The sequence below is a fragment of the Lacerta agilis genome, chromosome 10 (assembly GCF_009819535.1).
Source record: "Lacerta agilis isolate rLacAgi1 chromosome 10, rLacAgi1.pri, whole genome shotgun sequence".
Classification (NCBI taxonomy): domain Eukaryota; kingdom Metazoa; phylum Chordata; class Lepidosauria; order Squamata; family Lacertidae; genus Lacerta; species Lacerta agilis.
In genome coordinates this window covers 37,166,524-37,183,266 of record NC_046321.1, presented here as the reverse complement: position 1 = coordinate 37,183,266, position 16,743 = coordinate 37,166,524, and the positions used below count along the sequence as shown (strand labels likewise).

General features: G+C 43.2%; 1 protein-coding gene across 2 annotated transcripts in view; it reads left to right on the top strand.

The window, feature by feature from the left end:
- ALX1 (ALX homeobox 1) overlaps nucleotides 1-10,532 on the top strand; it is a 30,475-nt gene extending 19,943 nt beyond the window's left edge. Inside the window, exons 4-5 of one of the 2 annotated variants that reach the window (XM_033162434.1) lie at nucleotides 9,012-9,068; nucleotides 9,855-10,532. In XM_033162434.1, the coding sequence (XP_033018325.1) occupies nucleotides 9,012-9,068; nucleotides 9,855-10,175 (378 nt within the window). In that variant the 3' untranslated portion in view covers nucleotides 10,176-10,532. The remainder of the gene's footprint in view (nucleotides 1-9,011; nucleotides 9,069-9,854) is intronic. The other variant, XM_033162435.1, reaches the window with a different exon arrangement.
- The last annotated feature ends 6,211 nt before the right edge of the window (nucleotides 10,533-16,743 follow it).

Here is a 16,743-nt window from a genome sequence, read left to right as displayed (position 1 = left end):
CACAGAGTGCAGCATTAAAGAACTCCAAAACCAGCATGAGTGAATAACGGTACTTTAATAGCAAATACAAAGCAATTTGTGCCCAGATCTAAGTACACGAAAAACTTATAATTAAGGGCCCTGTGAGAATGTGCTCTTAAGTGCAGACGTTCAGGCAGAATTTCTGTTATTTTATCTGTTTATGCCTGTGTGTCCAAGTAGCCAAGCAATAAGTCAGATGGAGAAAATGGCATGCCAATGGCGACCTGGTAAATGTTGTGGCATAGGAGAGACTGGAACCCAGAGTTCCTCTCAGGAATGGCTGAAGGGACTGGAAGGGAGTCTTAGCTCTATGGTAGAGCAACTGCTTTGCATGTAGAAGGTGCCAGATTCAATCCCCAGCATCTCCAGGTAGGGCTGGGAGAGACTCCTGTCTGAAACCCTGGAGAGCCACTGCCAGACAATGTAGACAGTATGGAGCTGGATAGATCAGTGGTCAGAGGCAGTTTCCTGTGTTCTCGGGGAATCTTTGCTTGAGTCTAGGAAACATGGGTGGTTGCAGAAAATCAAAAGTGGGGGAGGAGAAGCTGAGTCCCAAATCCATGAGTTTAGCAAGGAGTTGTGGCAGTGGGAGCTCTAGATCCATCTAGGCAGAGTTCTCAGAATAGCACAGTCGACAGCAGCATATTTCACTTAGACCACCAAAGCCTGAAAAGTCAGTGGTTTGCTGATCCTCATCATGACATGTCTTTGTATTTAGCTTGTATTTAGTTATTTCTTAAAAAAAAAAAAATTAGATCCTGCAGTGCCCTGGCCTAAATGTTCAAGGTAGCCTGATGCCATTAGTCTAGCTCAATATTGTCTGAAGGGATGCAGGTGGCACTGTGCTCTAAACCACTGAGCCTCTTGAGCTTGCCAATCAGAAGGTCTGCAGTTCGAATCCATGCAATAGGGTGAGCTCCCATTGCTTTGTCCCAGCTCCTGTCAACCTAGCAGTTTGAAAGCATACCAGCATGAGTAGATAAATAGGAACCGCTGTGATGGGAATGTAAATGTCATTTCTGTTTCCTCTAGCACTAATCATGATGTTTTGTGCACCAGAAGCAGTTTGGTTATGCTGGCCACATGACCTGGAAAGCCATCTGCAGACAAACGGCAGCTCCCTCACCTTGAAAGCAGAGATGAATGCTGCATCCCATAGTCAAATTCGACTGGACTTAACCATCTAGGGGTCCTTTACCTTTTACCTAATATTGCCTACACTGCCTGGTAGTGGCTCTCCAGGATTTCAGGCAAATGTCTCTTCCAACCCTACTTGGAGACCCCTGGAATTGAACCTGGACCTTCTGCTTGCAGGGAAGATGCTTACCACTGTGCTATGGCCCTTCCCCATTTCCTGGTATCCTGATCTTCCCAGGTCCTCAAGTATACATGCAGCCTCCATGGATGCTAAAGGTTCCCCACTGCCAAAGAGACTGGGAGGAATGTGCAACCTGGGATGTGAGGCTAGATCCATGGTCCTGCAGCCTCGTTGCACCATTTGTTTGCTCTTCCTTCCAGTAAGCCTGAATAGGTCTTGTGTCACACACAGGGATGTCACAGGGCATGAGTTTCTTAGTAGTGGATGCTGATAAGAACTCTGTTTTGACTTGTCCAAAGGGTGGCAGAGTCCCATTAGGAACATGGTGTTGAATTGCTGGAACCTCTCCAGCATTTAGCTGCCTGATGTAACTTCATGGTAAGGGTATTGAAGTAAGTAGTGATGGGGTGGGGAGAGATCCATTTGTACTGCCTTGAGCTATTTGGAGGAAAAGCTGGATGGAAAAAATAATAAGTAGATCTTAAAGAAAAATGCATTGAGAAAGGTAGGTGTCAGCAGCTGGAGGAACCTGGGCCAAATCTCCCTCACTGAGAGATACCATCTACTGACCCCAGAGGCAAAGGTGTTGTGACAAAATGGGCATTAGCAAGTGACTGGAGGAAGGTAGAAGTTGAGCTGCTGCTCTTACTCCTCACTCCAAAGTGGCTAAAGTAAGAAGATGACATCTCCCCTGAAAAGGGCAAACAAAAGAGAATAGCTGGCTTTGTGTCATCAGGGACTGGGGAACATGCTCATCTAGTTTATGTGCACTGGAGGAAAGGCTACAGCTCAGCAAAAGAGCACATGCTTTGAAGTAAAAGGACTGAGGATCAGTTCTTCGTGTCTCTAGGTGTGGCAGGAAAAGGCTTCGGACTGAAGTCCTGGAGACTAGCTGCCCATCAGTGTCAACAGTATTGAGCTAGATGGTCTGACTTGGTAGAAGGCATTTTCTTGTATTTGATGTATTTAGCCAATGGCAAAGTTCCCAACAGTAAGGCAACTTTGGGGGCTCCTGATTCACAAAGCAAGGGTGTGAGGAACTATATAAATCTGCACATGCTATTTGTTAAACCTTGCATCTTAATTTCACATAGGGGCCCTTTATGACCAGAGCGCACATGGGGGACTTCCATTAGCAATAATCAGAGTTACATGCTCAAATTAAATACTCCATATGGTGCATATTACACACCACATGGCATTTGAGTAAAATATGTTTTTGTTCTGCACGAAGCTGACAAATAACCACAGAGGCGCCCCATCCTTCTTGGAACCAACCATTCTGATTTGTGCTGACCACAGCCCTTTAGTCTGGGTAGGGTCATACAGTGAATATTTTGCACAGCACCCGTCCCCCGAGACTACTCATTGCACAACACTTGACTCTGCAAGACACACAGGCTACTATTGTCATTTTAACTTCCAAGTATGTATTGTATAATGTGCCTTTGCATCATTATCCCCCTTTGCAAGTTTTGTTAGGAGACTTGTCTATAAACTGAGCATAGGTCTATCTGTACACAGTCAGACCATTGGTCTATCTTGTTGCTTGGGGGGGGGGAACCTCCTGTTTGTGTGAGAAATATGACCTCCCAGGAATCTCCATTTGGCCCATGAAGCCATTTTGGGCAAGTCACAGCCACTTGTTGTACATCTGACATCATACATGATGGGTTTCAGAGGTTCAAAGAGCAACATAGGGCTCTTTGCAACAGGGCTTTCATACAGCCCTGTGCTGTGTTTTGAAGTATCAAATCACAGTGCGATCTGATGTCAGAGTGACATCAAGTGTTTGACAGGTGGTGGTAGGGAGATAAACATCTGGCTCATCAGCCAGAAAAGTTTCCCCACCCTTGTTGTAGTTCTTAAGACCCAACCAACCAACCAACACCCCCCCCCCCATAGCTGCCTATTGGGGATTTCCCCCCTAATGCACCCAGCAGGGATTTTCTTCAGAACAGCCTCAGGGGAGGAAAGGGTTTAATTCCCCCCATTCCTGCTGTGATCCTGCTCATTATTAGTCCTACCTCTCCAACAGCAGATGTTATTTGCATATATATATATATATATATATATATATATATATATATATATATATATATATATGAAGTGTGTACATTAAATATGTGTGTACTGAAAGGACCTTTCAGGAGATACAGCATAACATAAATACACGGGAAGGGGTCATACATCTAACCTCTAACTTAAGAGACTCCTTTGGATGAGTGGGACAGAGTCCAGGGGCTCAGGGGCACAGCCTTGTAAACAGTGGCAGAACCAACAGAATCCAGATTCTGTTGTTTGGCAAGCAGAAGGGAGGAAGTAGAAAGGCATGGCAGTCAATGGCTTAGGTGGCAAAAGCAGTCTGGCAAAGCAAATACATATAACACACACATGTGCAGAATAACTGGAGGGTAGTTGAAATTCCGAACAAACTAAAAATACATCGTATTTAAACCACATTGACCATGTTGTCTCCTATTTCACAGATGAGAAACACTGAGGTACAGCAACATGCAACCATCCTAAGTTCCATTAGTGAATCCACATTAGAGAATTCTTTAAAATAAGATATGCAGAATGTTTTCCCTTCACCACTGAGCAACTGCAGCCTCACCCTATGCTCCTCCTGCCTTCTCTCCCCCCCCAACCCCTTTCTTGACGGGGTCTCTGCCTCCTCCAGTTGAAGCAGCCTGGGAGAAGCAGAGAGAAATAGGATCTGATTTATATTTAGCAATTAGGCTTTGGGAACAAAAACCCAGAACAACAACAAAGCAACCTACCATGCTAAGAATTGGAGTGGATATTCCTTCATTTATATAGATTTCCTGATCATCTCTCAATTGGTTATGGGTCCCTGTTTCAGTTTCCCCTTGGTTGATTGATGCCCTGCTTGCAACTCCAGTTATCCTGCATTGCTAAATTTTGGAGAGTGAAGGAACATTCAACATCTTCAAAATCGCTATAGTTGTATCACCGTCAATATTTTCAGGAGGCTGCAGTAAAAGTGGCATAAGCAGGAGAAGTTGGCAGGCAGAGTACCATTGGGGGTTAAGTGTCTGCTTTGCAATGCATTTTGCACAAATCAGTGTTATACTCTGCTTGAAAGAGCTGTCCATCCATGTTTAAGGCACTTCAAGAAAAAATGCAGAGAATGCTAACTATTTAAAAGAAGAGAAACTGAAAGCACCGCACCGTTCAAGGGCAGATCAGGACTGTGTACACACCATATGCTTAAAGCACATTAACCCCCACTCCCCGAATCCTGGGAATGGTAGTCTACCCATCAAAGAGCTATGTTTCTCACACCCTTTGGAAACTACAGTTTCAAGGTTTCTTTGGGGAAGGAAATGTGCTTTAAATGTGCAGTGTGTACATAGCCCCGGTTGAGAGTCTGCAGTGGTAACAGCAAAAAGTGGTTATTGTATCAGCGACATTTTTAAAGGGCCATAACTGAACAATACTGTTAAATCTGGAGCGCTAAGAATGGAGATAAGCCTCTTTGATGTTAAAAGAGTAGCAGCTAAATTGGACTGGAGATAAGCTTTTTAACGAGCAGAGAAAGGCTTTTTGTACCTGCTGGCGTTTGAAGAATAGGCACAATTTTTTTCCTATGTTCCTACAGTGGTAAGGTAAGAGATAAGGAAAATGTTACCTGCAAAGGAAAATGCTACCTGCTAGGTACCACAGCGCTAAGAGAGAAAACAAACTGATCTCTGATCTTAGTACTGTGGCGCTTAGTGCTAAGACTGGAGCTAAGAGATCCTTAGTGTTTAGATCAGAGATAACCAGGGCTTGGAAAGTTTGTTTTTAAAAGGCCCATCCTTTTACGATACAAATAGTTCAAGTTCATCCAAATTTATAACTTTTTACAGTTCATAAAAAATTAGTATTCCCCCCCCCCACATTCTGAATGTTACAAAGCACTGTGCTGAAGTTCAAGTAAATCTAAACCAAATACAAGTAAAAAGAAGTCTGATCGACAGAATGGCAACAGATGAAGCTTTCCCCACAATTGCATTTTCATACTAGAAAAGACTTATCCTGTTTAATTTCTGTCTGTCAGACAGCTGTTAAAAGCTTTGTTCCTGTTCATTTGCTTTGTTCCTGTACTTGTGCTTTTTGCTGCAAGCTGTTGGAAGTCAGCTTTGTTCAACTGAACTAATTCATTCATTCCAAGGGCTGAAGATAACAGATCTCTGCACCTGACAGGCCAAATTCAGAGGCCTAACTAGTATGTGTTTGCTAGTGTTTGCCTATTTATATTGTCCACTAGCAAATATATCAATTAGCACTAAAGAAATTGTAGTTGATTTAACCGAATAAGGCTGTAATCCTTATATCCACTTACCTGGAGTAAGCCCAGTTGAATTCAGTGGGACTTGTTTCCGTGTTGGCATGTGTAAGATTGCTCTGATCAAATGCATCTAAATTAATGTGCACGTTACCACAACGTAGGTGGCCATCTGAGATACTGAAGGAGGTGATAATTTACTAGCTAATAAGAAAAATGACCACCTTGTCAAAACCCCCCACAAACTTAAATATTTTCTGTTTCATTCCTGTTATCGTAACACATAGGAGCTAAAACAGCTTCACAAATTAATATGTGCCCTCACAGATTAAAGTTACCTCTGTCTATTAATCAACTAAAATTGTAGTTGATTAATGTGTTTGCTAATCTGATTGAATATTACAGCGCGTCCACCCCACCCCCACTGCCACTCACACACATGTACTATAGTAAGGAAAAATATTAAAGGGCTCTTTAGTGATTTCACAGTAACCACAAGAGCAAAACTCAAGATGTTTGTGATGTTAACAGAAACCAGAGATGAGATCTATGTATAGGCTTATTCAGAATCGCCTTGAATTGCCTTTTATATACTACACAGATCACAGGAAAAATATTTTCTTTAAATTCAAGTACTGTCTCCTTTCTGCCCTACATTCCTGGAGAGGCACTGATGTTTTCTATGTATTGTAAAACAGGGCTGTATTTATTTTTAAAATTCCAATATATATTTCCAATATATATTTTACACTTAGGAATTTATTTAGAGAAATTTAACAGTTAAACAGTTAACCTGCTGCAAATCCTTACCCATCCACTTAAAATAAAGAATGGCTAATTTGAGGAACAGAGAAGTAGGCTTTTAAGTAGTGCTGTGAAACAGACAGGATCACAACTTTTAAAGTTACATCACGCTCGCAAACCAAGCAACGAGAGTTCTGCTGGATACCCTTTTGTTATCAAATTTATGATTCCGTAAAGAAAAGCTAAACAACCTACTTGCCAACTTTATAAATTTTCAGTTTTATTTGCTTGACATGACTTTTGTGGTTAAATTCTAGCATTTCAAGACAAATTAAAGGGATAGGCAGATGATGAAACATGGGAAGACATTTGCCTGGCTGCACTCAAAGCATGTGTTGTTATAGGAACTTCTGGCTCTTTAAGGATTTAGTCCCGTTTTCCTTTGGCATGAAAATAATTTGGTCCACTGATCCATTTTCTTTCCTTTTAATCCTCCCCTCATATGCTTCCAACATCTTCCCATTGTTCCTTGGCACTCCAAGTATCCCACTTGACAAAAACCTGGGATGCAACAACATTGCTGGAGGAATTGCGTCAAATGAACCTAGGAAAGCTGCTTTTCACACCCATGTTGGGTCAATGGTTCAATTTGTTCAGTGTTGTCTACACTGACTGACATCTCCAGGCAGGGCTGGGAATGTTGTCGTTGTCCCCATCCCCACCCTGATCTGAAATCCTTAGAGCCACTGCCGGTCAGGTTGAAAAATAAAATAAAATACCAGGCTAAATAATGCTAGATGGACCTGTGGGCTGTTCATATGAGACTGCAAATATCAAACGTCAAAAGCTTCCCGAAACAGGATTTGTAGGCTCTGCACCTGTGCTTTGGAATCCCAATCATGCCAGAAGATTCAGACTTTGGTTTTTCAAATTCCAGTGGTGCTCTGTGTGCCACTTGCCTTCTGTTCTGCTTAATTCACTAGGTCATACTTGCAGTGCCCTACGGAGACCCTTAGGTTCAGCGCGCAGTGTGGTGGAGCTGGTCACACTGCCCTAATGCCCCCAAAGGCCCTATGAATAGGCAGTGGTATGTGTGCAGAGGCCATCTCACCTTTAGCTAAATATGTTGGGGGGGGGGGTTACTCCTCCTTTGTGTGGGAGACTAGGAGGGCGATAGAATTTGGTGCTTCTAAGGTGACCCTGGCTTGGAATTTTATCGTGCCCCCGCCCCCTGCCCAGACAATCTGCAAAAACAAAGGCTTGAGGGCATATTTGTCCTGCCACAACTGTAATGAATCTGCGTTGTTTTGCTTTAAGGCAAAATGACTTGGCATTCCTCCCACCCCCTCCGTCCCCATTCACTCTTTGGTCCAGGGCTGGGTCTGAGGCCAGATCAGAGAGATAAGCTGTCCCTTCGCAGCTCTGCTTGGACTTTTACAGCTTGCACCTCTATGCAGAGATCAGAATATACGGTTGCAGCTGCACACATACCTAACTTTTTGAGCTAAGGAATGAGGCCCCTTTTATAGGCACACTCACTAGGAAAAATAACGGGTAAGAACAGTTGCAAACATCCATCAGGGAAAAAAAATGGTAGAAGGCATTTAGCTCCTCATAAAGCAAAAATTAAACCTGGAGAAGATTTGACACAGCAGTAAACCACACACTATTTCTCTTTCATATATCCTTTTAAAAAAAAAAATGAGGAAGGGCTCTTAAAATTTTCCCTTTACTTTCTATTAAAAGCAAATCAGATTGATGAAGTAAAATTCCCATGGACTCTCAGAATATATTTCACTTTGCACTTGCTTTCTTCATGTGATGAAGCAGAAATCCTCCACGTTGGTCTCACAGCCTGCCTGGCAAATAATTCCCACAAAATTACAGCTCGTGGTGTTTTCAGTTTGGGGAGTATGCGTGAATGTTGATGCATATGCACGCACACACATTCTCATCAGCCTAATTTTATTTAGAAAATAACAAGTTCAAACCCTCACCCAGCCCTGAAGTCCATGGGGGGTCATCTTGGGTTAGTTACTATATCTCAGTCTAGCCTACTTTATAAGGTTGTTGTGAGATAAAGCAGGGTGGGTAGTGGGGACACATGCATCTTTTGTTCATTTGAGGAAAGTTCAGATAGAAACATCATTAAGCAATACTAATAGGAGTGGCACCTGGCCAGGTGCAAGACAGGATGGAAATGTGAAACTGGAATTTTGCTATGGAGGGGAAGGGGATGAATTGGTTTCCCAGGAGCTGTGACCCTAGGAGTGCCTGGCACTCCAGGAAGCAGACCATTAAGGCTAAACAGAATCACAGCATTAGTTCAATTGGATGAGGAAAGCCATCTAACTCAGGAGCATCAATATCATGTTCGAGAGCAACATTGCAAAATTGTTTTATTTTTATTTTGCATGACAAAAAGCAGCAGCAGCAGCAACAGAGAGAACACACGAGTAATTCTTGTGACATCTCTGCATGCTTACTGTGTCATGCACAATTTAGTCAATAAAGATGACTGGCAGAAGGTGCAGGACTGACAACTGTGTCCCACAATTTGACGTGATAGAGGTTTATAAAATGACAAATGGGGAGGAGAGCACAGACGGAACTTTTTCTCTCTCATAATTCTAGAACTCGGAGTCACCCAAAGAAGTTGACTGGCAGCAGGTTCAGGACAGACAGAAGGAGGTACTTCTTCGCACTGTGCATAAGTAGCTTGTGGAACTCACCACCACAAGATGTGTTGATGGCCACTAGGTTAGGCGGCTTTAAAAATTAAGGAAATTCATGGAGCATACTTCTTACTGGTTGCTGTCTATAGTACCTCCACGAACCTCTGAATATCAGGTGCTGGGACTGATGCCCCGATGCAAAAGTCCAGAGGATCTGTTGGAGACTATTTGAAAAACAAGATGCTCAGCTAGATGGCTCTTGATTCAGTTCTTTTAGGTGCAAAGGGCAGAATTATGCATCTCTTTCACATTGAAAGATGCACAATGAACTTCAACTTCCTGTACATTTGGAAATGAAAGGGAATTGCAAGAACAGTTTGGGGTGTTGGAAGCAGGGGGTCCTCTAATTCAGCTGACTTTTGAGCACACAGGGCTTATTCCTAGAAGACAATTTGATGCCCATAAATCAGCTTCCATTGACACATTGCTCTCACTGGTGAAAAGTTGGTTGTCATACAGTCTTGTGATTACAACTGCAAAAACCCTTTCCCTGGAAACCTATCCCATTTTGATTTTGAACATTTTTTGTAGAGGCCATGCAAGGTGCTCCTAAACAAGCAAACCTTTGGACCCCTGTTGGCATCAGTTTGGTCATTTCCACAGAAATAAACGTTCTACAGTTACGTGAACGGCAGATGTGTCACCTGATTGCCCGAAAACGGACCAAACAAAACAGAGAGCTATGTTAAGGAGGGGGGTGTCGATTGTGCACATTTAATCTTCTTTGTTTCATATGTTCCAGATTCAGAATAATTTGTGGGCAGGAAATGCAGCGAGCGGTTCGGTGGTGACTTCCTGCATGCTTCCACGGGAGACCTCCTCTTGTATGACCCCTTACTCTCATTCGCCTCGGACAGATTCTGGGTACTCGGGTTTTTCAAACCACCAGAGCCAATTCAGCCATGTTCCCCTCAACAATTTCTTCACTGACTCTTTACTTTCTGGAACCACCAATGGACATGCATTTGAAACCAAGCCGGAATTTGAACGGAGGTCTTCCAGTATTGCAGTTCTACGAATGAAAGCCAAAGAACATACCGCTAACATCTCCTGGGCCATGTAATGTAAGAGAATGTCCTTTTTCAGAGTTCAGGCAAAAGGAAGAAGAAGAAGAAACACCCACCCACCCACCATCATTTCTTATTTCCCATATTTAAAGGACCCATTCATAAGCTGCTGTGTGAAGAATTGCTACCGATCAGGAGATAGAAAGGAGCCTGCTTAAGCCAGATGCCTGATATGCTATTTAACAATCACATTTTTAAGCATAAACATGTAGGAGGACTCAAAATAGAACCATTGTGCCAGTCTCCAGAAGCCCTCTTAAAAAATAGCCCAATATCTTGTACTGTACTGGTTGATGAAATATGATTGTAAAACCTGCAAAAAAGAATAAAACCTACTAAAGAAGCACATCTGCCATACGTTGCTTGGTGTCAATGCTGTGTCAATGCAGAATTCCTTATTCACAGTATAGCAGGAAGTCTTTGGTGGAAAATGCATTTGCTATGACAGTGCTGCAAGGGAAACATTTTAGCAAGCTGTGTAGGGAGTTTGACCACTTTTGGGGTATATAGGGGGCGCCAGGGATAGAGAGACTCCAGAAAAATCACCTTTCCTTTCATCAATGAGCAGGAGTGTTCTGTGAATCCCATGGGATCTCAGAATGCAACCCATAATTTATGATACCTTTATTATTTGTTTTGTACCTTCACCAGTATTAAAGATACCTCTATGAAGTTGTCCTTAACTATTGGGCATCTTTCTTTGAGTGCAACCCATACGTGTCTATCCAGAATGATGTCCTGCTAAATTCAATCCTGTTTATGTCTCAGAAAAGTAGGTAAAAGGATTGCGCAACCTTAATCTGCGCCCCAAGGCAAAGGTGGAGGATTCAGCCAATTTCAGCCTGAGCTGAGCTGGATAATGTTTGGGGAAGTCTGAAGCCTATCTGCTGCAGTTACAGTTTTAAACTGACAGCAGTACACATTGGTGTGTGTGTTTTGAGTTTCAGTGATCACTGCAAGGACTCAAAGGAAAACTCCCACTATTTTTTTTTTCAGCAGGAGAGTGAGATGGAGAGCAAGAGAGAGAGAGAGAGAGAGAAACTTGTGTTTCTGGATGACATGTCACTGCCTCTGAAAGATGAAGGAAGAATTAAAATGTCAGCAAACATTCTGAAATTTCTGATAGTAAAAAAGAAAAAGAAAAAGAAAAAGAGAGAATGTGTGTGTTGGTGATGAAGGGAGGTGGGGAGGAGGAATGAAGAAAAATACTTTACATCTGGCAAATTGCTATCTGCTTTGATTTACTTCTCCTCCCTTTCCCCTGCCACATTCCAAGCTCCTTTGGATGAACGAAATGTTAGCCTCTTTGAAAGAAGCACTCAGGCTCCCAAGTTCATAAAGGCAAACTCAAACTTAATTGAAATAAAGGAAGGCTTGAGACTGAGACTGAGTCGGACAAGATTCAGTCGGGCCTGCTCCTGCTGGCATTTTTCTCACAACCCCAAACCTGAGAGGAAGTGAGAGAAGTTCATGTGCAATAAAACTACCACCTGGATCCAATGGGTGTTTCTCTTACCATTTAGGACCCCTCTAGACTGATATTTTTTCTCTTGTTTCATATGGTATATTTTGCAATATGTCAACGGCATAATTGGTAGTGGATTTATACTGGGCCATCCATCCACCCTTGCACTTTATTAGTTGTTTTGCGATGCTTCCCCAGTGCCATCACATTATTCCCATTTGGAAGGGTACTCTTGTAAAACAAAAGTGGGGCACCCCACCTCCCCAAACTTGGAACATTTGTGGTATGAAAAGCGACAGGATTTCAGCAGGAAGTTATGAGACATGCAGGCATCAACAGAATTGAAGGCAGGACCAGGTGTAACTGCTCCAAAACTACCATGAACCCATCATCATAAATGTACAGTTGTACCTCGGCTCCCAAACTCCTTGGGGGTCGAACGTTCCAGCTCCCGAACGATTGAAAATTGGAAGTGATTGTTCCGGTTTTCAAATGTTGTTTTGGAAGCCGAATGTCCGATGTTCCTGAAGCTAATCAGAAGCCGTGCTTTGGAAGTAGAATGTTTTGGAAGTCGGACAGACTTCCGGAATGGATTCTGTTTGACTTCTGAGGTATGACTGTATAGTAAAATGGATGCCTGGAGGGGCCCTCAGTGTGAAAGGCATTCCGACATTAAATTAAAAATAAATAAATAAACATCCTTTGTTGTCAATCACCTGTTTGTGGTATCTCAAGGATCCATTTGCAAACTAGGCTCCCTCTTGGAAGTGCCCTGAATGAGAACAATAACACCAAGCATTCAGAATCTACTAGGACACAGCACCACCACAAACAAGGACCATAGATTTGTTATTTTATTTTACTGCATTCATATCCTGCCCTTTCTTCAATAACTTCAAGGTGGTATACATGGTTTGCCCCCTGCTCATGGTAAAAGCTCACCTCAGCTGAGCTTTGAAATCCCAGAATCATTTTCCTGTTCAGATTTGTTAAAAATCATAGCAACCCTTGGCTCAGGATGGAGGTTGGGGTCAGGTGAGCAATAACTCATGAGATGTCAGGGAAGTTAACTCTTTATTCAAAGAAACAAAAACCAGCTCAGGCTGAGTGAGCATGGCTGGCCACTCTTACCAGTACAGTGGTGCCCCGCTAGATGAATGCCTCGCTAGACGAAAAACTCGCTAGACGAACGGCATTCGCTAGCGGAAGGCTGCCCTGCAAGACAAAAAAGTCAATGGGGCTGCCTTGCAAGACGGGAAAAAAAATTTTTTGGCGCTAAAACCTCCGCTCTGCATTGCCCCTTCGCTAGGCGAAAAATTCGCTCTACGAAGACACTCGTAGAACGAATTATTTTCGTCTAGCGGGGCACCACTGTAGATCTTGCCCCATTGAGGCAGTTGCAAGGACTGAAGGCCCTTGCTTTGCCATGGTTTCCTAAGTCTCCTCCTCCCCAGCAACCTGAGGCTCCTTCATCTTGTCTTTCTTTGCTCCGCCCTCTTCATTCCTCTTTGTGTTCTGGGAGACCAGGAGGGTGAAGAGCTGGCCATACAGGAGGGGAAGACTCCCTGGCTTCCTCAGCACCCTGCCTGATCTCTTTCTCTTGGCCCCCCTCCTCTCCAGTCTCTGTTCCTGCCACTGACTGCTCTCTGCCACAGCTTCTCTCTGCTCACTAAACCCTGTTACCTCTTCAGCTTCCAACACATCTTCCTCCCAATCTGCTTCCTCTGACTGCTCATTGTAGTCCCACAACCAATCCACTGGCTCCGTGCCTTCCTCCTCTGGGGTTTCCTTTGGGGGCTCCCCAGCTAGTGCCCCCCACCATTCCTCTGCATCTAGCCAGCCCATGAAACCTTGGGAGAACTACATCTCCCACAGTCCACTGTTACCCACAGGGCTGGCCCACCCATGAGGCAAAGTGGCTGGATCCACAGGGGCAGCTGATCCTGATGTCAATCTTTCTTCCCCTTGTTCCTGTTGTAGATTTTCCCTCACTCTTTCTTCCACGGTTGGGAGGGAGGCACCATTTTGGAGTCTGCCTCAGGTGCTAAAATGTATTGGACCAGCCCTGGTTGCCCAGTTTAACAGAGCAATGGAGGTGGAAAAAACACAATTCTTCTCCTTTTGCCATGTGCTCTTTTAGAGAGTATACTTTAGAGCTTGGGTTGAGTAGCAACAGCTTTAGGGATGTGAGAGAGCCAGGGGGGTATTCCTCCCCCCGACTCCTCAGATTGGCTAAAAAGAGAGAGAGACATGAGTTCCGTGTAACTTGTATCATTTCCAAGTTGATTTGGTGTGAGGCCCCCACCTGTGCACTGGCACTTGCTGAATTTCAAATGGTCACTCTAGCTTTATAAGTCTGGCAATCCATAAATGTCGGCCATCCACCCAGGGAGCTATGGATTTAGCAATCCTTCACCAGCCTCCCTAACTTCAGGCTTGGAGCTCTTTCCATTTTTTTTATAGACAACCCGGTAAGTGAGAATTGCTTAAAAAAATGACAAAACTATTGTAAATTGATTTTTTATAAAGCATCATTTGCTTATGAGGCGAGAGTCTTTGTCTCTGCTTGTAACCGTAAAATCAACGCTGATATGCCTTTGCAAACCATTTACTAATTGCACCTCACTTCTACCAAAAACACGTCCACAGTTACTTTGGAAAACTGGGAATGTTTACACATGGGAGGGGGTAGAGAGAAAGGAAAAGGAGCCTGAAGAATAGTAGCTTGTAAAATGCTTTAGTTTAGTTTTGTTTTTTTTACTGTAAAATTTGTGGGCCATCAATTTGTACATTAAAGAGGGCTATTGTACCTACATGCAAGGATAATAGAAAGTACTGGTATTTGTATGTGTAAATACAGCAGTTTTCCAGACTTCCTTATAAGACATGGAAGAGGAAAGGAGAAGACTAGAGTTTAAAATTTAAGACAGTGAAACTCTGTTATTGAAAAATGTGTTTTTAATCTTTTGGAAAAAAGTTTCTCCATACTCATGTTCAAGGTGTAGCATGTGGTGCACGCCAAGTCAATTTCCAGATAATTTTTATTAGGGATTCATCAGTAGGGAAGTAGCTCAGGCTTCACTTGGCAATCTCAAGTCCTTTTGATGTGGCTTCCGCATCCATTTTCGCATATATTGCAAGAGCAGAAATTCCTCTGGTCATCCCATGAAATTCCACGTCGTGCTGTTTTTGGCGTTGTTCATCATCAGCACCGAGGCATTTTATGCTGGAATTGAACAGCACAATCCCTGCCAGTGGACGGCAGCAGTGGACAGTTTGCAGCCCAATAAACCTTTGTGTTGAGAACACACACCATAAAGTCATTTCAGCTGGAGCGAAGAGGGCATGGAAGCAGATTTCCTGCCATTTACACATAATTGGAAAGACTGTGCTTAAATTAAACTTTTCCTCCCTGCATTTACAGTGGAAATTATTCCCATTACACACTGCAGGCATCCCTCGATTGCTGCACAAACAGGTATTCACGACCTTCTTGAAGGAGAGGTGTGACGAGATACAGATGCCCAGCTTTGGACTTGCAATGAATGAGAGTCTTTAGAAGCAGTGCTCTACGTGATGAAGGATAACTGAGCTACCCTGGGCTAATGGCTCCAAACTGACTTGGGTTATCTGGTTCCCCATTCATCATGTGAAGCGCTGCCTCTGTTGCTTAGCTCCATTAGTTTCAGTGGCCTAAAGACACTGTAAAACTAGAACCACAGCTTTGGTTCAGGTCACTAGTGACAGACAAACTAATCCACAGCTAGGGATCATGTAAGAACATGAGAAGAACCTGCTGGATCAGGCCAGTAGCCCATCTAGTCCACAGCTTGTTCTCACAGTGGTGAATCAGATGCCTAGAGGAAGCTCACAAGGAGAACCTGAGCACAACAGCACTCTTCCTTCCTGGGGTTTCCAGAAACTGGTATCCAAACACAAACTGCCTCCAACAGTGGAGGGTGGAGGAGGTGGGGAACATAGCCAACAGAATGGTGGGGAAATCAAATTTAGTTTGATTTTATTTCAACATATTGTAAAAGAACGCACAAACTAAATGCAGCTCACCTCCCAAATTTTGAACCTCCCAAATTCTACAATACAGTTCTCCAACCAAAAGTGTGAGTACAAAAATGTGTATATTGGTATGCGTGTGTAAAAAGGTTATCTATTAGCGAAAACAGCACACACTGTATTCAGGGAAATTGCTTGCAAAAATGTGCAGATTAGGGAAAGCTGCATTAAAATGTGCATATTTTGGAGAAATATACTCTAAAATGCTGACATTTTTTGGTGAGGATTTATTTTATTTTATTTTTAAAAAATAATCTCTGAGTCCTGCAGGAAAGAGGTGAACTGAATATAAGATTGGAAAATTGATAAAGCAACACAGATACAGGTAGCCATGCAGGTAGGTAGCAACACAGATAGATTCACTCATCCTTATGGCAGGGGTCCTTAATGCTGAAGCTTATTTCAGTCTTAAAGGAGGTCAATTCTGACTTGCACAAAATGGCATGGTAGCCACTTGGAATGCAACTGACGTAGATTTGTGGCATATGGACATAATTTGCGTGGCATGTAAACACCACCGTCTGCTTCCAGCAATTTAATGAAGACTGCCTCCACCCCTCTCTCAAGGCTGAACATTTCCAGAGAAATCAGGTGTACGCCTCCTGCCCCATTTTTTTGCCAGGTGAAGCCATCACACCGTGGTTGTGTTTCGGGTTGCTTCCCTATCAGGACACAGATTGCAAATGTGAAAAGGGTCTCAGCTGTAGTAAACCGCTACCTTCCCCCAAGCAGAGTGCCCTAACCATTTGTCTACCATATGCTAGAAGATGACTGTGAATACAGTACAGCACACTCATACAATGCACATCTGTTTCCATCAGGTACAGAAAGAGATATAAACTTCCCTTCTCTCTCTTCTGAAAATATTAAGGTTTACAGTGCACTGGGCAATGGTGTTACATACACTCCACACCTTTTTTCCCCGGAGCCCCTTTTGCTCACAGTTTTAATTTTTTTTCTTGATAACCTCCATGGAAGACAATCAATCCCAGGGCAACAGATTGCTGCAATATCGATTGAACTTGCCT